The 17401-nt window shown below is 40.3% G+C and overlaps 1 protein-coding gene across 7 annotated transcripts in view; it reads left to right on the top strand.

The window, feature by feature from the left end:
- LOC139618639 (vesicle-fusing ATPase) overlaps window positions 1-17401 on the top strand; it is a 49327-nt gene that overhangs the window by 15551 nt on the left and 16375 nt on the right. For 2 of the 7 annotated variants that reach the window (XM_071474744.1, XM_071474747.1), the window contains exons 1-6: window positions 11088-11251; window positions 11761-11846; window positions 14800-14899; window positions 15001-15040; window positions 16476-16642; window positions 16762-16872. In XM_071474744.1, the coding sequence (XP_071330845.1) occupies window positions 11147-11251; window positions 11761-11846; window positions 14800-14899; window positions 15001-15040; window positions 16476-16642; window positions 16762-16872 (609 nt within the window). In that variant the 5' untranslated portion in view covers window positions 11088-11146. Of the gene's footprint in view, window positions 1-2608; window positions 2627-11086; window positions 11252-11760; window positions 11847-14799; window positions 14900-15000; window positions 15041-16475; window positions 16643-16761; window positions 16873-17401 lie in introns of those variants that run through there. The other 5 variants (XM_071474751.1, XM_071474750.1, XM_071474749.1 and 2 more) reach the window with 4 other exon arrangements.

The following is a 17401-nucleotide window of genomic DNA, read 5'->3' as shown; positions in this document are numbered from 1 at the left end:
AAGTCTCCAGAGACATTGTGGCCCGAAATATAGCCCTCCCTGTCTCTGCATCCCACAGACTGGCTGTCGATTCATCCTTCGACTTATAGACCCCAGCAAGGATGAGGAGCCCCAAATATGCATCTAAATGTGTTTTGTGTAGCTCCTTCCAATTCTCCCCAAAAACACGCCTCCCTTCCAGATTAGTCATTTCCAGAATGATTTTCTGTATTTAATCTGGCATGACCAGCTCAAAAGTTCACTTGATGTCAGTCACATGAGTCACTGCCATCCTAGTGGGCCCCGGCACTGTCTTGATTATGTTTTCTGCAGACAGTTTTGCCTGATGCATATTTGGGGATGAAGACCACTGTATTTCACCATTTTTTAACATGAATGTCTTGCTTGGAGGAATATGAATAGCAATTCCCTCATCTGGTTCAAAATCAGAATAATTAGAATCAGAATTGAGCTCAAGATGGTCTTCATCTTCAGATACATCCTCCTCCATTTCACTGTCATGATCAATGATGACTTCCAGAGCCTCCTGGACTGTCATCCTTTTGCTTCTGCTGCTCATTTTGTAAAGGTTTGCCTGACAGAGTGTAATGTTGGTAGGACTCCCATGCAGAGAATCTTTTATATGTTTTGCCCCTCCCCTGTTGAGTGTCTGCTGAATGTGGGTGGAGTTTTCCCGCGGGAACATAAATGGTTCTCGTCAAATATCATAACACCTGCACCTGTGTGTGTGTGTGTGTGTGTGTGTGTGTGTGTGTGTGAGTGATTGGGATGAAATATGTCTCACAGTTGTGACATTTCTGACACCCTTTTACCTCCAGTTTGACTGCTGGGTCAAATTGACCCGAACAGTATCTATGTGATATAAACGTGCAGGGGGTGGTTGCAAATATGTGAGATTAACCATTTTCATATTATATGTTGATTACACTAATTAAGGCAAGCAGAAGAAGTTTTATACTGAAAAAATACTTTTAACTATTTTTCCTAGATCTTCAAACTTTAAAACCGGTCAAATTGACCCGGAACATAACAGGAGGGTTAATGTCACAAAGTATTTCAACAACGTATTCACAATCTAACTGTGTTTGTGTCTCTCCATGCAAAATGTTCTCGAAAAGTTGTTCCAAACCTTGAGGTCAAAAAGCCCAAAGGGGTCGCTGGATAAATCTAAGGGGTGTTCATGATGATTAATATGATAGGAAACAAAGAATACAAAAAAAACACACATCTGGCAAACAAATTACTGGTACGTTTTTATTTTCTGACTCATGATGTAAAATCGTTGTTATTTATGAAGAATTGCAGGTTTTCAGGAATAGTTTAACACAGCACAGAGTCCTGGTTAGTTTCTGTCTCTTTGGGCTGAGCCAGGCTAGCTGTTTCCCATAGTTTTGTGCTAAGCTATGCTAAGCTAAGCTAACAGGCTGCTGGTTCCATCTACATATTGGCTGTGCAAGTGGAATCAACCTTCTTATATAACTCAGCAACAGAGCTGTAGCATGTTTCCCAAAATGTGAAACTATTTCTTTAACACGAATCAAACACTGTGGTTTAAATATTCAGGTATTCACAACACAGGGATGGAAAGAGTTATCGTAAAATGTAAAATGTTGTTTCCATCCTTTCTCCTCTTACAAAGATATTTTCTTTGAAGTTGCACAGCTGGTGTTGGAGCCGGGTTTATCGCTCTGCTGTTCCTCGCGGGGCAGCTCAGAGCTTCCTCGAGGTGATGGTAGACGCAGCTCTGCCCAGAAACTAGAGCAGGAAGGCAAACAGGGAAACTTCACTGTCAACTTGTATTTCTTCTGACATTGTTCCACTACCTGTAATGTTTTGTCTGTTTGAGCATGCCAGCTAATGCAGCCTGACCCAGTCCTAAAACAACTAAGAGTGGACAAGACACAGAGCAATAACAGGACTCGTACTGGTGTGAATTACTGCATAAGAGAAATAAATTCTAATAATAAATTATGGGATTTTCAAATGTATTTATCCTTGATTGACTGATTTATTGATCTGAATATGTAACTAAATCACCTAAGGCAAGTTCACAGGAAAAGTTACCAGTATTCCCAGTATGGTCACCTTGATGTCATTTCCCCCTTTCATCCATTAACAATGAACATTCGCCAGATCATCAGAGCACAAAAACCAGCAGGTTCTTTCCTCTGTATCCACGTCTCTTACCACAATAAGACAGCTGGCACTTTGTCTCTACTGTGGGGAAGATGAACCCTGTGATAAACTGTATGTTTGGCATGGCACTCTGCATATGGCTCACATCATCATACCGCTACCAGATTCTGGGGTGTGACTTGGAAATGGATAATGTGTAAATATGGCAGCTGGAAAAGAAGAATAAAGTATACAAAAAAGAAAAAAAAATACAAGAAAAGTTTTGAAAAGCTGTTTAGAATCCACTCAAAGCAACCCCCAGCTCTGGCTTGCATGCATGTGTCACCATCCCAGCTTGCAACTTGAATGCACCTGTCTTCAGCCACCACAGCTTCGCACCTCAGCCTCAGCAGCTTGCTGCTCTAAGTCCCCCTCTGTCTCAAATACTGTCTTCTGTCCTTCCTCTCTGCTTGCCTACGCTGGCGCCCACAAGGTCGTAATATTTTTCAAGGTATGTATGGATACACACTTGTTAAACTCTCAAAACGAGCTGCCATCTTCCTCATCATGTGGAGTATATTTGCTATTACTGCCCGGTAGCATGCTGTCTGTCTGTGGCTCTCTGACCGGAGAGTTGGTGGTATAGAGGATGTGCGTCACTGCTTTCAGCCCCCCTGCTGCAGGCAGGATAGCTGGCTAGTACCTCAGGATTCAGGCAACCCCTAGAGTATTTGGCACCATTGCAACCCAGTGACTGAGCTGCAATGTCAAGCTGGTGTCATATGCTGACTGAATGGAAACGCTAATCATTAGCATCCATCAATCAACTGCCCTTGTTGCACTACAACTTGCAGAGAACGCCTAGTCTCTGAAGCCCAGAACAAAATGGATTGTTCCAGTAGGAGCTCGCCATTTTGGTTCAGGTAGCAGGTAGTCTGAAGCAGAGTTAACTTAGTGAGGTAGATTGGTATTACAGTACATTAGCCACATTAGCCTAAGATCTTGTGAAATGAGGATTGAGATCTTTGAGAGATTTGGTAATTACACCATTACTCAGTTACAACAGAGGCTGTGGCCAGTGTGGAGTCACCACAGTTACAATGGATTCCAGTGATGATGAGTTTTCATGGTGAAAAATGAATCAAAAGCTCGTTAGCTAAAGGGCTGGATGGATCCACATGTTTGTTTCTGATCTGAAACTAGCCCATGGAAAACCTACCCAAACCTCTTATACAATGCTTTTTTTTTAAATAGACCCAACATCAGCACCCAAACACACAAGGATGATTGGACCCAATGAACACACTACAATAGAGAGAAAACACTAGCTATTAACATGCAGTAAAAAAGCCTCTGCTGATAGGACACTGATGGACCAACTAAACAACATGATAGTGAGTCAGTTTGCTAAGACATGAGATGAGAGGTGATCACTGGCCGATATATGTCTTTTTGGGTGAAATGACAAAATGAAATTTAGTTCAAACATCCATGTTCCCCTCAGGATGAACTGTCATCATTGTCATCAGCTTATGTTTGGTCCAGCACCATCATCCAGCCAAAATTATAATTTGTCCAGCACTTGAGTTTAAGTAAAACACCTGCAAAACTACTGACATTCCCATCAGCCTCAGCTGTATTTTGTATTTAGTGCTGATTAGCAGATATTAACGTGCTAACATGCTGGCTAGCATGATCGCATTATCACTGTGAGCATGTCAGAGTGCAGCCCCACAGGGCCATAAGCATGGCTGTAGGTTACTAAGAGAGCATGGGAGCCAATCAGAAAACTACGCAAGGATCAAAGAATGATCCAGCAGTTCGTTCATCGGGCTAGCCAAATACTGAGAACCATTCAGATAGGAGGCATTGTAACATGTGCAAATGTGCAATGTTTGGGCATATTTGAATGGTCTAAAGCATTTAGATGTGTCCATATCACTTTTGCTTTTTCAACAGGGGATAAACGGTCAATGCACCAGGCAAAAGGGTTGTACTAAGTACTCTTTATTAATCATGGGAGTATAACTGCATTAGACCAGAGTGCCATCTTCCATTCCCTTTAAAAGCCAGACACACTTGCACTTTGGCGGGTTGCTATTATAATGGTGCTCAGTTGATTACATGTTGTTACTGACCAATGAGCCCAGTCCCGTCACATGCACGCAGCAGCTCTGTGCGTCCAGAGGCTGCAAGGAAAGGCTGAGTGAATCAATGCACTGCACACAGCTCTACAAAAAAGTAGTGACAAAAATCACAACATCAGACATCTTTCATGTTACATTATGAGACGTGTAAATTAACTTTTGGTTCATTATGAAGCTGTAGTAGGACAACTTTAGTCTAGGTGATGCATGGGAAAAACTTTGCTCGTGCGAAACAGACAGTGTATACGCTCTGTGTGGCCGCCTATGCAGGCGCATATTACTCTCTTGATAATGTGCAAAATGACAGTGAAATACTGCTGCACTGATTTAAGACCAGGTTTTTGTTGGTCAATCACTTTCCACTGTCTCAAAATAGCAATTTGCCAACAATGTGCCTGACATTTTAAGCCCAACACGCCCTCAGATGGGCACTGCGTCAGTCTGAAACTAGTGAAGACACTCATTGCACTGTGGCCCCTTTGCTCCAGGTGTAAGATCTGTTGTGATTTGTTGAAGTTTCTATGGACATTTAGATTTTTCTCTTTTCTTCTTGGGCTGTCCACTGACTCTACAGTTAGATAACTGATGAAGATCCTGAGGTGCAGTAAAAAGCTCCAGAAAAGCTAGAGAAGACTTTTGACAAAGGATTATTTTTGTTACAGTGCAATTCCTGTAACAGAACATTTGAGACCACATCACAAAAAATAGCCTGGTTTCCTTCCACAAGAGTTGTTTTTTATTTACAACTTGTTTAAATATACATTAGGTTGCAGTGTTGGTGCAGTGGGGTTGACAGGGCCATCATCTCTAGCTTTAACTTCTTGGGGAGAAAAACATTTGAACAACTGACCTTCAGAAACTGCATTTCTGAACAAACAGTGTAGGATTTTTAATAAACCATTTTCTGTTTTCTCTGTTACCCAGATTGCTTTCTAGGGCATCCCATTGGTTTGTATTCCAACTACTTCACAACGCTTTTGCTCTTTACTCCCCTCTGTATCGTCCATATTGATTTCTGTGCCACTCTGCTGTCCCTGCTGAAAACAATCTTTCCCATCTCCATTACAATGAAATGTTTTTCCATCATGTATCCCATTTGCATTCTGTTCCACAAGGGGAATAGTTTTTCATTCCCCAGTTAGTGACACACCCTTTTGACAGAAAATGGTTTTGTTTGATTGTCCATAATTATATATGAGATATTTACAAATCAATTTCCACAAGTCATAAATACACTGCAAAGACTTGGTATATTCTGGGCAACTCAAAGGACATGTCGAACTAATAAGAGTAATAGTTTTAGTAAGACCTTTTGTGACTGACAGTTGCTCAACAAATGTGTAAATTACATGTTTCTAAGTGACCATATGAATCTCTTCAGAGTGGTCCTGACGGCTTTTCACTATTTGCTTGGCAATGCATTCAAATGTGAAATTTTAAAGCTGTAGTGATCAATATTGCTATGTTAACAGTGAATTAGTTTACTTTGTGTAATCTGAAAGAGGTTGCTCTCAGTGACAAATCTACACCTTGCAATGGGATCACACCAACCGCAACACCCATCAACATGTTGACGCTCCAGCCCATGACTACTCAGTAGCTATTACATTACTATAGGGCTACTCAGTATGGTAATGGGTCTGAACACACCCATCTTTAAACTCCGCCTTCATTTTAATCTTAGATGTAGCTCTTAGCTCTTACTTCAAGGTTTCCTACTGTGCTGAAGCTTTTAGTGGCGTCCCTCATTTGTAAGTGGCTTTGGATAAAAGTGTCTAACAAATATGTAAATGTAAATGTAAATGTAAATGTAAATCTTGCACGGTTGCAACAATATCATGGTGACAGTCTGTCCACAGACAAACAGACATTTAAACACCTGTAAACACATCTTATTATACAGTACTCCTTAGCTTTGCAGAGCATTGTGGTGTGTTTCTGTGCGTGTTTACTGATTGGTTCACTGTTAGTACTCTTACATCATTTTTATCAAAAAAAAAAAAAAAAGCTCTGATAAATCCACGATGAGCTACTTGTCCAGCACCAATCAGACACCAGACAGACACAGTTAGCAACTAGCTGGTGAACATGTGGGAGAATTTAGCCGCTAAAGAGCCAGATATTTCCCTCAGGGGATGATGGAGAGCAAAATGGACCTTAGATCAGAATGAACACTGGAGTTATTATTGTCAGATCTTTAGAACCACAGCTCTGAATTAAGCTACTGTAATGTTGCTTCGTGCCTGCTGAATATTAAATAGTCAATACTGACACGTTCACCACTAAACCTTCATAGGATGAGTCTTTGTTGATGTTGTGTTTACAACTTGTTCCACGGCCCAAAACAGACAAACAAACAAAAATCAATGAATGCAGCTTTAATTACATAGTTGGAACTGCTGTTCAAGATATTGAAATAAATAAATACAATGATTATGTATGAGTAGTTATTATTACAGTAGTCAGAGCTAAAATAAACATAGGTTAAATTTGATTTAGGACCAGATATTATTTAAGTGGACCTGGAATTCACATTATAGAGTTCAGTATAAACAAACTGTATTTGAGGCTGTAATTCTTTGTGTTGTTGTCTTGGTTTTAATGGTGCTTGTTGGATTTCAGCCCTGCTGTACAAGATGTTCAATATAAGTATAATGAATGATGCTATTTAGGAATTTAGTGACCATGACAAAATCCTCTTTGAGATAATAAATACGACTAAAGACATGGAAGGAAAGAGTTGATGTTTATTGTAAGTGAAAGGCCCCTTTAAGGCTTTTTGACACACTGGTCTTGCTCTGTCTCACCTGTGTCTGGCCAGACTACAGGGGTGGGGATGATGTGGGCATGATGCCAATACTGCAGTGTTTCTATCAGTTTGTCTCTCTGTGCCCACTCTCCCACTTGCTCTTTCTATCCACTCTCTTTCATTTTCTTATATATTGATACACAGTTGTGTACAAAATAATAGTCTTTATATATTTAGCTCTTGGTAGAGGTAGTGTCCCTATCCCCCTGTATCTGTCTTTCTAACTGAACTAAATACCTTAGGATGCAGTGATCATTGTGATTTATGATTTATGAGTTTGATGTCAACAACAGGGGGTTATAAGCAGATGTGATTAAAGTAATTAAAGTTTGGGAAAGTGGTCTCAGACCTTTGGACCCCACTGGGATCTGGATACTGTTTCCTATCCATAGCTTTTCTCCTAATGAGAAAAGTTAAAAAGCGTTGCATTTTTGTGTTATTTTGGCAGAAGATCAAACTCATAAGTGCTGATTTTCAAATTGCTGCAAAGGCTGCAGCTTCAATCGGGGTGGACGTTTTGTTTATATGGCAGCGGGTTATGGATTAACACATTCAAAAACACACCGAGTACAAGGAAAGTTAATACCTCATAGCAAAGTAACATGATTCTTACCTGACTCTCAGTTGCCCACATACATCTGCTGTTGCAAGCAATGGTATAAATTATTTAAGGAATTAGTGACAATGTTAAGCATTGCATTATAATTACAGCCAGCTGGCAGGTCACCAGTATGTGCTCTAAACAGTCTGTTCTGCATTATCTCTCCACCTTCAAAAAGCCTGGCCTGCACAAATGCACTGTGTTTGGTGTAGATGTTCACTGATGAAACATAGATATTTTATCTTACCATCGACCCATCGTTTATGAAACTAGGACAAACTGATGGGTTATTCTAAAGGCAGATGCCACTTTCTTTGTGGTGAAGATATTGTAGTTTTTCTACGTTTGCAACTGATGAAATTCATGTGTCCCTGTTATTTTTTGCCCCTCTACAACACCACATAGCTATCAATCAGAGAAACCCTGAGGCCAGCAAGAAGGGTCATCAGTTGCTGGACCTGTCGGCAGCCTTTGACACGTTGTCCACACTATCTGAAATCGGCATCTCTGCTCCAGCACTACTCTGGTTTGTTGCCCTCACAGGTTGAACAAACCAAGCGCCACTTTCTCTCCACTGCGGTGGTACAGGGATCTGTGCTTGCTACCACCTCCCTTTGTCCTATTATGCACTTGTGGTTTTCTTACCACTGCTATGCTGATGATCCCCAGCTCTATCTGTCCTTAAAGGCAGACAACCTTCTTGCAGATCACAGCCCGATTGACTGATGTCTTCAAATGAATGAGGGAACCTTTAATTCAGATTCAACTCTTAGTGACTCTTTCTGTCCACCAAATTGGAAAAGAAATCTGACCGTGGGGAATGATGATGAATTCACTTTTACAGAGCATTTAGCATCTGTCAGTTGGTCGTGTTGCTTTGAGCGTTATAACATCAGAAAGGTCAGGTTTCATCTGACTGAATTTGCTGCCAACTCCTTGTGCAGGACTGGACATTTCTTGACTTGATTGCTATAGTGTTTCTCTGGCACACCTGCCAGAATGCACAGCAACCTCTGCAGCACATCTGGTCTTCAACCAGCCAACGACAGCTCATGTCGCTCCACTTTCCCCTGTTGTTGTTCAAATCACTAATGCTCACCTACAGAGTACAGCACCCCACCCCAACTACATATGAAAATGAACTAGGCAAAGCAGGACGTCTCAGTCTCAACTCTTCTCTTGTACGGTGCCATGGTTGTGGAACTAGTTCTCAAATTTGATTCAGTTGGCCGAATCCCTGCCTGTCATCAAAAATCACTTGAAGACTCACATTTTCTCAGACTCCTCTGAGAGCACTTGCTCACCTAATATGCTCTTTCTCTCAGTCGCTGTCTCTTGATTCTCTGGCTCTTTCTCTAATGAAAAAAAAAAAGTGCCTCATTTCTACGTCTGCTTGGAGAAGAGCGTCTGCCAAATTAACAGACACAGAGACTCACTCTCGAGCTCTCTTCAAGGGAGGAAGTTTCGACAGCATATGGGAGTGAATTGTTGTATTGTTTGAGCTTTGAATGAAGCGCTTGCTTTGTGTATTGCCTCAGTTAGTGTTGAAGGAATACACAAATCAAATAGGAAACACAGAGGAGCCTATCAGTGTCCGATGTCGTTGATATATTTGCTGTTATACATCATATTTGCAGGACGGATGATCGGTGCGTGTATTTGCTGTAAAGCCTCACAGGAACGAATGACTTAAAACAATTTGTGGTAGAGTAATATTTGCTGCCTCCGAGGGACAGAGCCATTCCAGCCTGTGTTGAATCACCCAGCGGTAAAGCCTGATTTATTGTCAGTGGCTCTTCTGATTGCTTAATGCAGTTACCATGGTTACCACTCAGCGCGCTCGTGCTGCAGTGATGTGCATGGGAATTTCTCTGCCTGCCGAACCCCGCGGTCGGTTTTTGTAACCTCTCGTCTCTGCGGCAGAGACGGTTGTTCTGCAGAGGCTTTTCAATTTGTGTTGAAATGAGAACATGTCAGCGTGTCTTCGGCCTCTGTCCTGATCTGTCTCTCTTCTATCTGATTTGAAAAATTCATACCTCTCTCTCAGTGGGACTCATCTCCATTTTGATCTGACCCTATTTTAGCTGTAAGCTGTAGGAGATCCTGGAAGATCAGGAATTACGTGCTCAAATGAAATTCATGAAATGGAATTAAAATAGAAAATCAGAGTAAAGCCAGTGTATAGATTATAGAGAGGCGTGGACCTTGATACACAAGTAGCTTCTCCTGCTTCATGTCCTTTATACGCCACCTGAGTGAGATAAAGATAAACAGTTTGGCTTTTTTCATGGATTTCAGAGTATTCCAAACATTATTGCCAATCTGTCTATCTCTTACCATCTGGTGATCACAGTGCAGATCACATCTTTGCTTTCTCACTTCCTTTGGTAACACTGAAAGCTGCCTGTATCTATTCTCAACTGGGATAAAATATCTGATACAGTGATTAGTCTTCTCTTCTGGCATTGATGGTTCTGTTCCCTTGAAGTTATTTACTTCCTGTCTGGCAAACAATTGCTAATCTATCTTTTCAATTAACAAGAATATTGTGAAGAGATTATTTGGGGTGTAGGAAGCGTTAAGTAACACATAATTTCACATAAAGATTAGGTAGTTTAATCCAGTGGTTCTCAACCTTTGGACCAGGTCCTTCCAAAGGCCACTCCTCACTGGAGATTGCAACCACTCAAACCAAGGCATTCATGGCATGGAGTGGAAATGAGAGAGGCGCCATTCCTCCTATTACTATTCCTATTATTGTTTATTTGTGAACCATCAAAATGATTTTGAAGCTTTGGGTAAATTAATAACTTAATGTTTCCTGAAGGACAGTATCTGAGTTAATGTACGTAGTGATTTTCCACCACTGGTTATCTAAGGTTTCAGGTTTTACCACATTGTTGCTCTGCTTTAAGGGGACCCCGGAAGATTTTTCACATCACAGGTGTCACAGGTGGAGTGCTACTGTATGTGAAGTTGTTTAGAAAATGTTCAGCTTCTGTGTGAGCTGTGTCAAGTCCTATACAGTAAATGTACTCAAGTGATGTTTCTTAAGTCAGTTTGAGTTGGGTCTGAAGAAAATAATTTTTGGATATCTAGAAAACCTGGGGGCGTGGCAATGGCCTAATTGTCAAGGGTGAAGGTAGAGTCATAGTCTTTTATATTTTTATTGTCCTTCTTGAAATTATCCAAAATTACATGTTTTATGCAAAATATATATTATTTTTACTCACCCCTTATTTAATTTCTTCTTTAAATTTACTCAGTAAGGCCTGCTGCTAACCTGATCTGACCAATGGGCTTGCTCACTCTCGTTTCTGGTCACTGGTGTGAGTGGATGTCAGTTTTTCTCTCAAGCTTTTAGCAAGAAGTGAGTCATTCAGTCAATGGACGATTCATTTAACTGCAAAACTTTCAAACAAACGACGTCAGGAGAGGAGGGAGGAGTTACAGCTGAAGTAGTTTTCACTCAGCATGCTTCAAGTTCATGGATTGTTAGCGTTGACGTGCAGCCGGAGGCTAACATTAGCTGGATTGGCTACACTCTCAATAGAAAACATCACGTGGAGTTTGGCAGAAGTGAGTTTCTCAGATTTTGCTAACCTCTACTTGCAGCTACATTAGCCGCTACTAGCATAACACGTCTGAATCTCAGACTGAACGGTTGGTGGTAGAGTTGCATTGTGGGTGACAGGCGCCAGGTTTCGACAAGAAAGAGGAATGTGTGGCATAGCTGCTGCATTGGTTTTGATCCTTTTGTCCATTATGAGTCCGACAGTTTTAGTGGAGTGCAATGCTAAAACTGACAGCCCTTATACACTTTTAACACCATTAAAAGATCATTATAATATCATTAGACATTATTCTAAATGTTAATTTATGGACACCGTGACAGACAATGGTATGGGGGGTATGTGAAGTGAGTATTTGTTATAATTTAGTATCAATTTTTTCTTTTATTTAGATGTTTCACAAGCTTAGAATTGATAATTGGTGAACGTTTTTGTTATCAATTAATCACTTCTGCTAATATTTATCAGCAATTTTCAATATCAATATCTTCTCTCCCTCCATCTCTCTCTCCACAGACCATGCAAGCGGCGCGATGCCCAACAGATGAGCTGTCGCTGACTAACTGTGCCGTGGTGAGCGAGAAGGATCTGCAGTCAGGACAGTGAGTAGTCATTATCGCCCATCCGTCATTGGGTTTGTCAATACAGGCATCTCTCCAGACATTTTCTCATCTATTCACACACCCGTATATCCACCCACCTTATCAGCCATCATTCATCCAGAAGGTCACAGTCAATAATCTGATATGAGGCTGCACCAACATTCAGAATGTGATTATCATGATCATTTTACTTTGCATCCGTAATAATGTTAATTGTAGCTGCAGGAATATGATGTAAAACAGCCTGAATCACCAAGTGTCATATTAAGGTTTTTGGTGTAAGTAGAGCATGAGAAAAACAATAAACAAATAAAACTGACACTTAAAGTCAAGCAAGTCCTCAATACTAAGCAGCAAAATACCTGATTCCTGAGCTGTAAACTGCCAGTGAGTTAAAAGTGCAACACCTGATGTTGAAGTACATGTGTGAATCATGTACTGTGCCTGTACCTTGTGCATATCAAGGTACTTTAAACATAGTACAGGAATGGCAGACTCCACCAGTACCAATGAAATTTACTCAAAAGGACATGTCAGAATATGAAAACATGAATTTATAAATGTTTTTTGCAGAAAATAACACAGTATGGATATTATCATTTTAGGGATAATAACTGAAATCAGGGAGCTCTTTAGCCTGTCCATATGAGTTAAAAATCAAAAAAGCTTACTGTGGATGTCCATGTTCTCCCACCTTGTTACATCAATTGCATGGAAGTCGATGATTATGCACTTCCCACTTTTGACTTTGCACATTCAGCCAATAACAGATGTAGCACAAGCTTATAAGAATCACCTTGCACTGAAGATTCAAACAGTAATCGCTGGCATCTGACTAATATGTAAAATTACTTCTGTGCAGCTTTGATAATAATTGTTGATCTCAGTGATTGAGTTGGAAGCTGCTTAGTGTCTGGAGGCACTTAGTCTCTGTGAAATAAAAGCTTCCGCAGTGCGCTTTGCACTCAGCAGCACGACTAACGTTCAGACACTTCAGATCTCATTGTGTTCCTGCTGCATTTGCTTCTTTGTGCTGTGAAGCAAGAAATGTTGCAAGTTAAAAACAATGCCACTGAGCTGGGGAGTGACACAGCAGGAGCAGCACATGTAATAGGACTATTAAAAACATGTTTTACATAAGTATGAATCAATAAAAAAAGAAATAGAAACACATCTAAAATAATAAGATCAATTGTGGTGTTTATTGAAGCCAGATATTCATTTTATATATTAGTTTAGCACCAACATGACCTGTTGTTGTTCTAAGTATTGGGTAAACTATAGATTATCCAACACAAATACAAGCACATTATGCCTTCTTTACAATAGAAGCAACCTGACAGGTCTCAAAATAAGTGTGTTGTCTCAGTTTACTGCCATGGCAACCGCAGCCTTCTCTTTATCATTCAGTAACTCTAACACACTGGTGTTGGTCTTGCAGTGCTGCCATTAGTTTTCACAGTTAGACATTGGTCAGCTTGGATGGTTTTGTCAGGTTGAACACCAGTGCTGAAAATCTGTTGTATTAAATAAGCGCAGCTCTTTGTAGTTTGATGGCAGTCCACTGACTCAAAGAAGCTTCTATATTAGACTACCTACAGGGAAACGTGTCTTTATAAAGAAGATATTAGCAAATATTCAACTACTGCAATGGTGTAAAATCATGTAGTACACTGTACTCCTGAGCATCAACATCAGAGGAGTTTAAAAAAAAAAATTATTAAAATCTCTTTCCACCAAGCTCATGACAGTCTCTTTTGATGGGTGTTGTAGGACTGGAGTGGCTCACATGAGAGGAAGGTGCTGGTATCCTAGTAACCATCACATATTAACCAATCACAATTCATCAGTAATGTCTCTACAAAAATGGCCAGTTAACATGTGCTGCAAAGTCTCCGAACACTTTCCATCAATATTGTTTTTAATCAGTAATGGGAAAAAATGATAATGTGTAATGACAAAGTACGACAAAGACAACCCACAGAGAGCTGTCACCCAGCTGTGATGCCTTTAGCTCTGGAGAGCTGTGTATTTTTCAGTCTTGGTTTTTCAGCAGCTGCCTGCACCCCGCACCAAACAGCCGACAGACACAGTTAGCAAGTAGCTGCTGAAGCTAGTTGCAAGAAAAACAGATTTGGACTTACATTCATCATCTGACCAGAAACGTGACTCCATGACATGAATGCTAATGTTGCTCCATGTCTCCTGGATAAAATATAACTTTTTTAAGGTAGTATAATGTCAGTGTTGTGGCTTAGCTTGTTTTTTTTTTCGTAACTAAAAGACCAAAAAAAAAAAAAGATGTAATCTCTACACATTAAAGAAACTATTTGTAAATTTTGCTATTGCTACATAGCCAACGTTAGCATTAAGAGCTGTTTACTTACCAGTCTAGAAGATATTTAAGTTCAGCATCAAACTTCATTCTTTTATTTGTCTCTAGGAGTTGAAAGTTTTTTTGCTTCTGAAGTTAGCATGCCAACCAGCTAGCTATAGCCCATTTAGTAATTTTCCAACAGAGATTCACTGTAGCCTCCAAGCAGCCCTGAAGACATAGCACTGCTCAGATGACCTATTACAACCTCTTGTCTTGTAAACGCAATAATGGCTGAAGCTCTTGTCAAGTGACAATCACCACCACCTGCTCCCGGCAGGGAACGGTGTTCAGCAGCAGAGAAAACCCCATGTACACTGTAGGTAAACCAATAACATGTCACAGAATGGTGCCACGAAACAAACAGGGCAGTTACAGGGGAGCAGAAAAAATTCAGATGAAAGTAAAAGTGAGATTAAAGCGCTAAATAGATCAGAAAAAAACATATCAGACAGTAAATGGTGAAATTTCTGTTAAGATGAGTTTGCAGCGTTTGTGTCGCATGTAGTCAAAAACAGTCACAAAAATGCATTATTAAACATGTAATGATCAGGCTCCAACTGGCTCCTGTCTCTGCAGACATGTGACTGTGAAGACAACACCCAACCACAAGTTTGTGTTTACAGTCAAGACCCACCACACTGTGGCACCTGGAACCATCGCCTTCAGCCTGCCGCAGGTACACAAACACTCACACACACACACACATAGTTAATTAAGTACTGCTTGTTGGCTGGATGCTGTCTGTATTAATATTTCTCTCCTTTATCTGTCTTGTAGAGGAAATGGGCCGGTCTCTCCATCGGCCAGGAGGTGGAGGGTATGATATCCTCTATTTGACGGCTGCATCAGATGGTTAACTAAACAGAAAATCATAACTCTGTTGCTGTGGTTGACCTTTCATTAAGCCCCACCCCCTTGGTTACTGTAGATACACATGTCAAGCTTTCCAACACATATACAGTTTCCAGTTTACATGATAACAGCAAAAGATTAACCAATAGAAATACTTAGTTACATTTAAAACAATGGGTCAGATAGAGACAAAAGCAGCTTTTCATTTCTGTGTGGCAACCGTTACCATGTCACCGGCAGATCAGCTTTAGCTAGCTAGCTAATGAAGCTAATATTAGCTGCACTGTTCTCTCTTTTTAGTGTTTCCAGCTGACTTGTATTGAGAACACTGTAGATTAGTCATAGATGTGCACTTGATGGATGCGTACATGATATTGTGCTGAAAGACTAATAAAGCTGAATGTCTCAGGCAATAACTTAGCTGATGATCCATGAAGAAGACATGGAAATAAAGGGGCAGCAGCATGTCCTGGTATTAGAGTGTAGAGCTAATAAAACCCTAATGAGTATGATGAGGAAAAATGTAGGATCAGACTTCAAATTCATTCTAATTCTTAGTATTTTTAAACAGTATATTGTCACTTTTACCTAAAAAGATAAATAGCATGTACAGTATCATAAAGAGATGAAGTGATTATCTGTCTCAGGTAATGTTGGCTGGGGTAGCTGCTAATGATAAATCGTAGCATCCAGCAGCAGCTTTCACACAGCTGGGTGTGCTAGTCATCCCATACACAAATGTTATATATGTACACATATTGAATTTTCATATATGACATATATGCTCTTTTTATAATAAAAGCCTATATGTAAATTATTTATGTAACCTAGTAGAAATTGACATACTTTCATATACTAACATATATGTCTACCCCATATGTCTTATTTCTGAAAGCTTGTTAGTCAGACATGCTAATGAACACAGCTTAAGCAGATAAAAACATTTTTATCAGTTTCTTAATATTTTTTTGCATCTTGCTAATGCTACCCTGTATGTTATATAATAGTGTGTACTGTATTGTTACTTTGGCATGTAAAAAGCTTTACATGGGTAGTCATGAATGTTACAGGAAGCTATGACTGGACAAATCAATAAGTGTTTGTGTTTGAATGCTGCCTCCTGCTGGAGCAAAGTTACTTTTTCCACATTGCAATCAAAGCGTTATCACTTCCTGTTTACTTAAAATCGTCTATTAGCATTGAAGGCCTGAATTCTGTTCTCTACTCTGTCCCACTCTATTACAATCTAACCTGTGCTAGTCTAGTCTAAAATGTTGTAATTGTGCTTTTATGTTTTGTTCATTTGTTTGTTCCTCCCCTGTTGTGATGTCTCAGTGGCTGTTGTGAAAATACACAGTAATGAGATGAAGAGATAAACTTGCCTCTGTCTGTCCCCTCAGTGTCCAACTACAACTTTGACAAGTCTAAGCAGTGCATTGGTGCCATGACAATCGAAATTGACTTCCTGCAAAAGAAGAGCACCGACTCTTCTCCCTATGACTCAGACAAGATGGCTGCTGAATTCATCCAGCAGTTCAACAACCAGGCCTTCTCTGTCACCCAGCAGGTTTGTATTCACATACCTCAAAATATCATAGCACACAAACACACAGATACACAGGTACATGTTGCTTTGTTCTTGCTCTGTAGGAGTTCTGATCTTCCTCCTGCCTCTCTGTCTCTCAGCTCGTGTTTAGTTTCTGCGACAAGCTGTTTGGTTTGGTGGTGAAAGATATCGAGGCCATGGATGCCAGCATCCTCAAAGGAGAGCCAGCCTCTGGAAAGAAACAACAGAAGGTACATGACCTGGGTTCTGATATTTATCACCAAAACCAGCAAAGCCAGGAGTGTCACTTCTCTCAAGCCTTTGTCAGTTGTGGGTTTTGTTGCAGAAGCTCAGGGTCATATCAGTCTGTTCAGGTAGTGACTTTATTACTGAATGTGCCGGCTGTCAGAGATGCCTTTCACCTTTGATGGGATTCTCACTTTGATTCAATCCTGGCACCTGTGGCATTTTATTGATTGTTCCAGACACACATTCACACACATAATTAAACTCTGATTAATACATAATAGAGAGTCAGCTTGATATTTAATTGCTTTTGAGAAATGGTGCAGGCTGGTGCAGTCAGGTGTTGCTCAATAAATCAGGAGAAAGCTATTGGAGATATTAGAGTTGCACATTGTTAAATGATAGAAGCATCATCTCGACCATTACATAGTACATACACCCATCTACCAAGCAGAGCTTCCTGCCCCGACAAATGGTTTTAACTTGTTCATTATTTGTTCATGCTCATTCATATTGTGGTCTTTAAGAACAAAG

The sequence above is a fragment of the Trachinotus anak genome, unplaced genomic scaffold (genome assembly GCF_046630095.1).
Source record: "Trachinotus anak isolate AG129_WGS33_773 ecotype Australia unplaced genomic scaffold, CSIRO_AGI_Tana_v1 ptg000003l, whole genome shotgun sequence".
Classification (NCBI taxonomy): Eukaryota; Metazoa; Chordata; class Actinopteri; order Carangiformes; family Carangidae; genus Trachinotus; species Trachinotus anak.
Note: the sequence above shows the minus strand (reverse complement) of the source record. Positions and strands in the feature narration are given on the sequence as shown.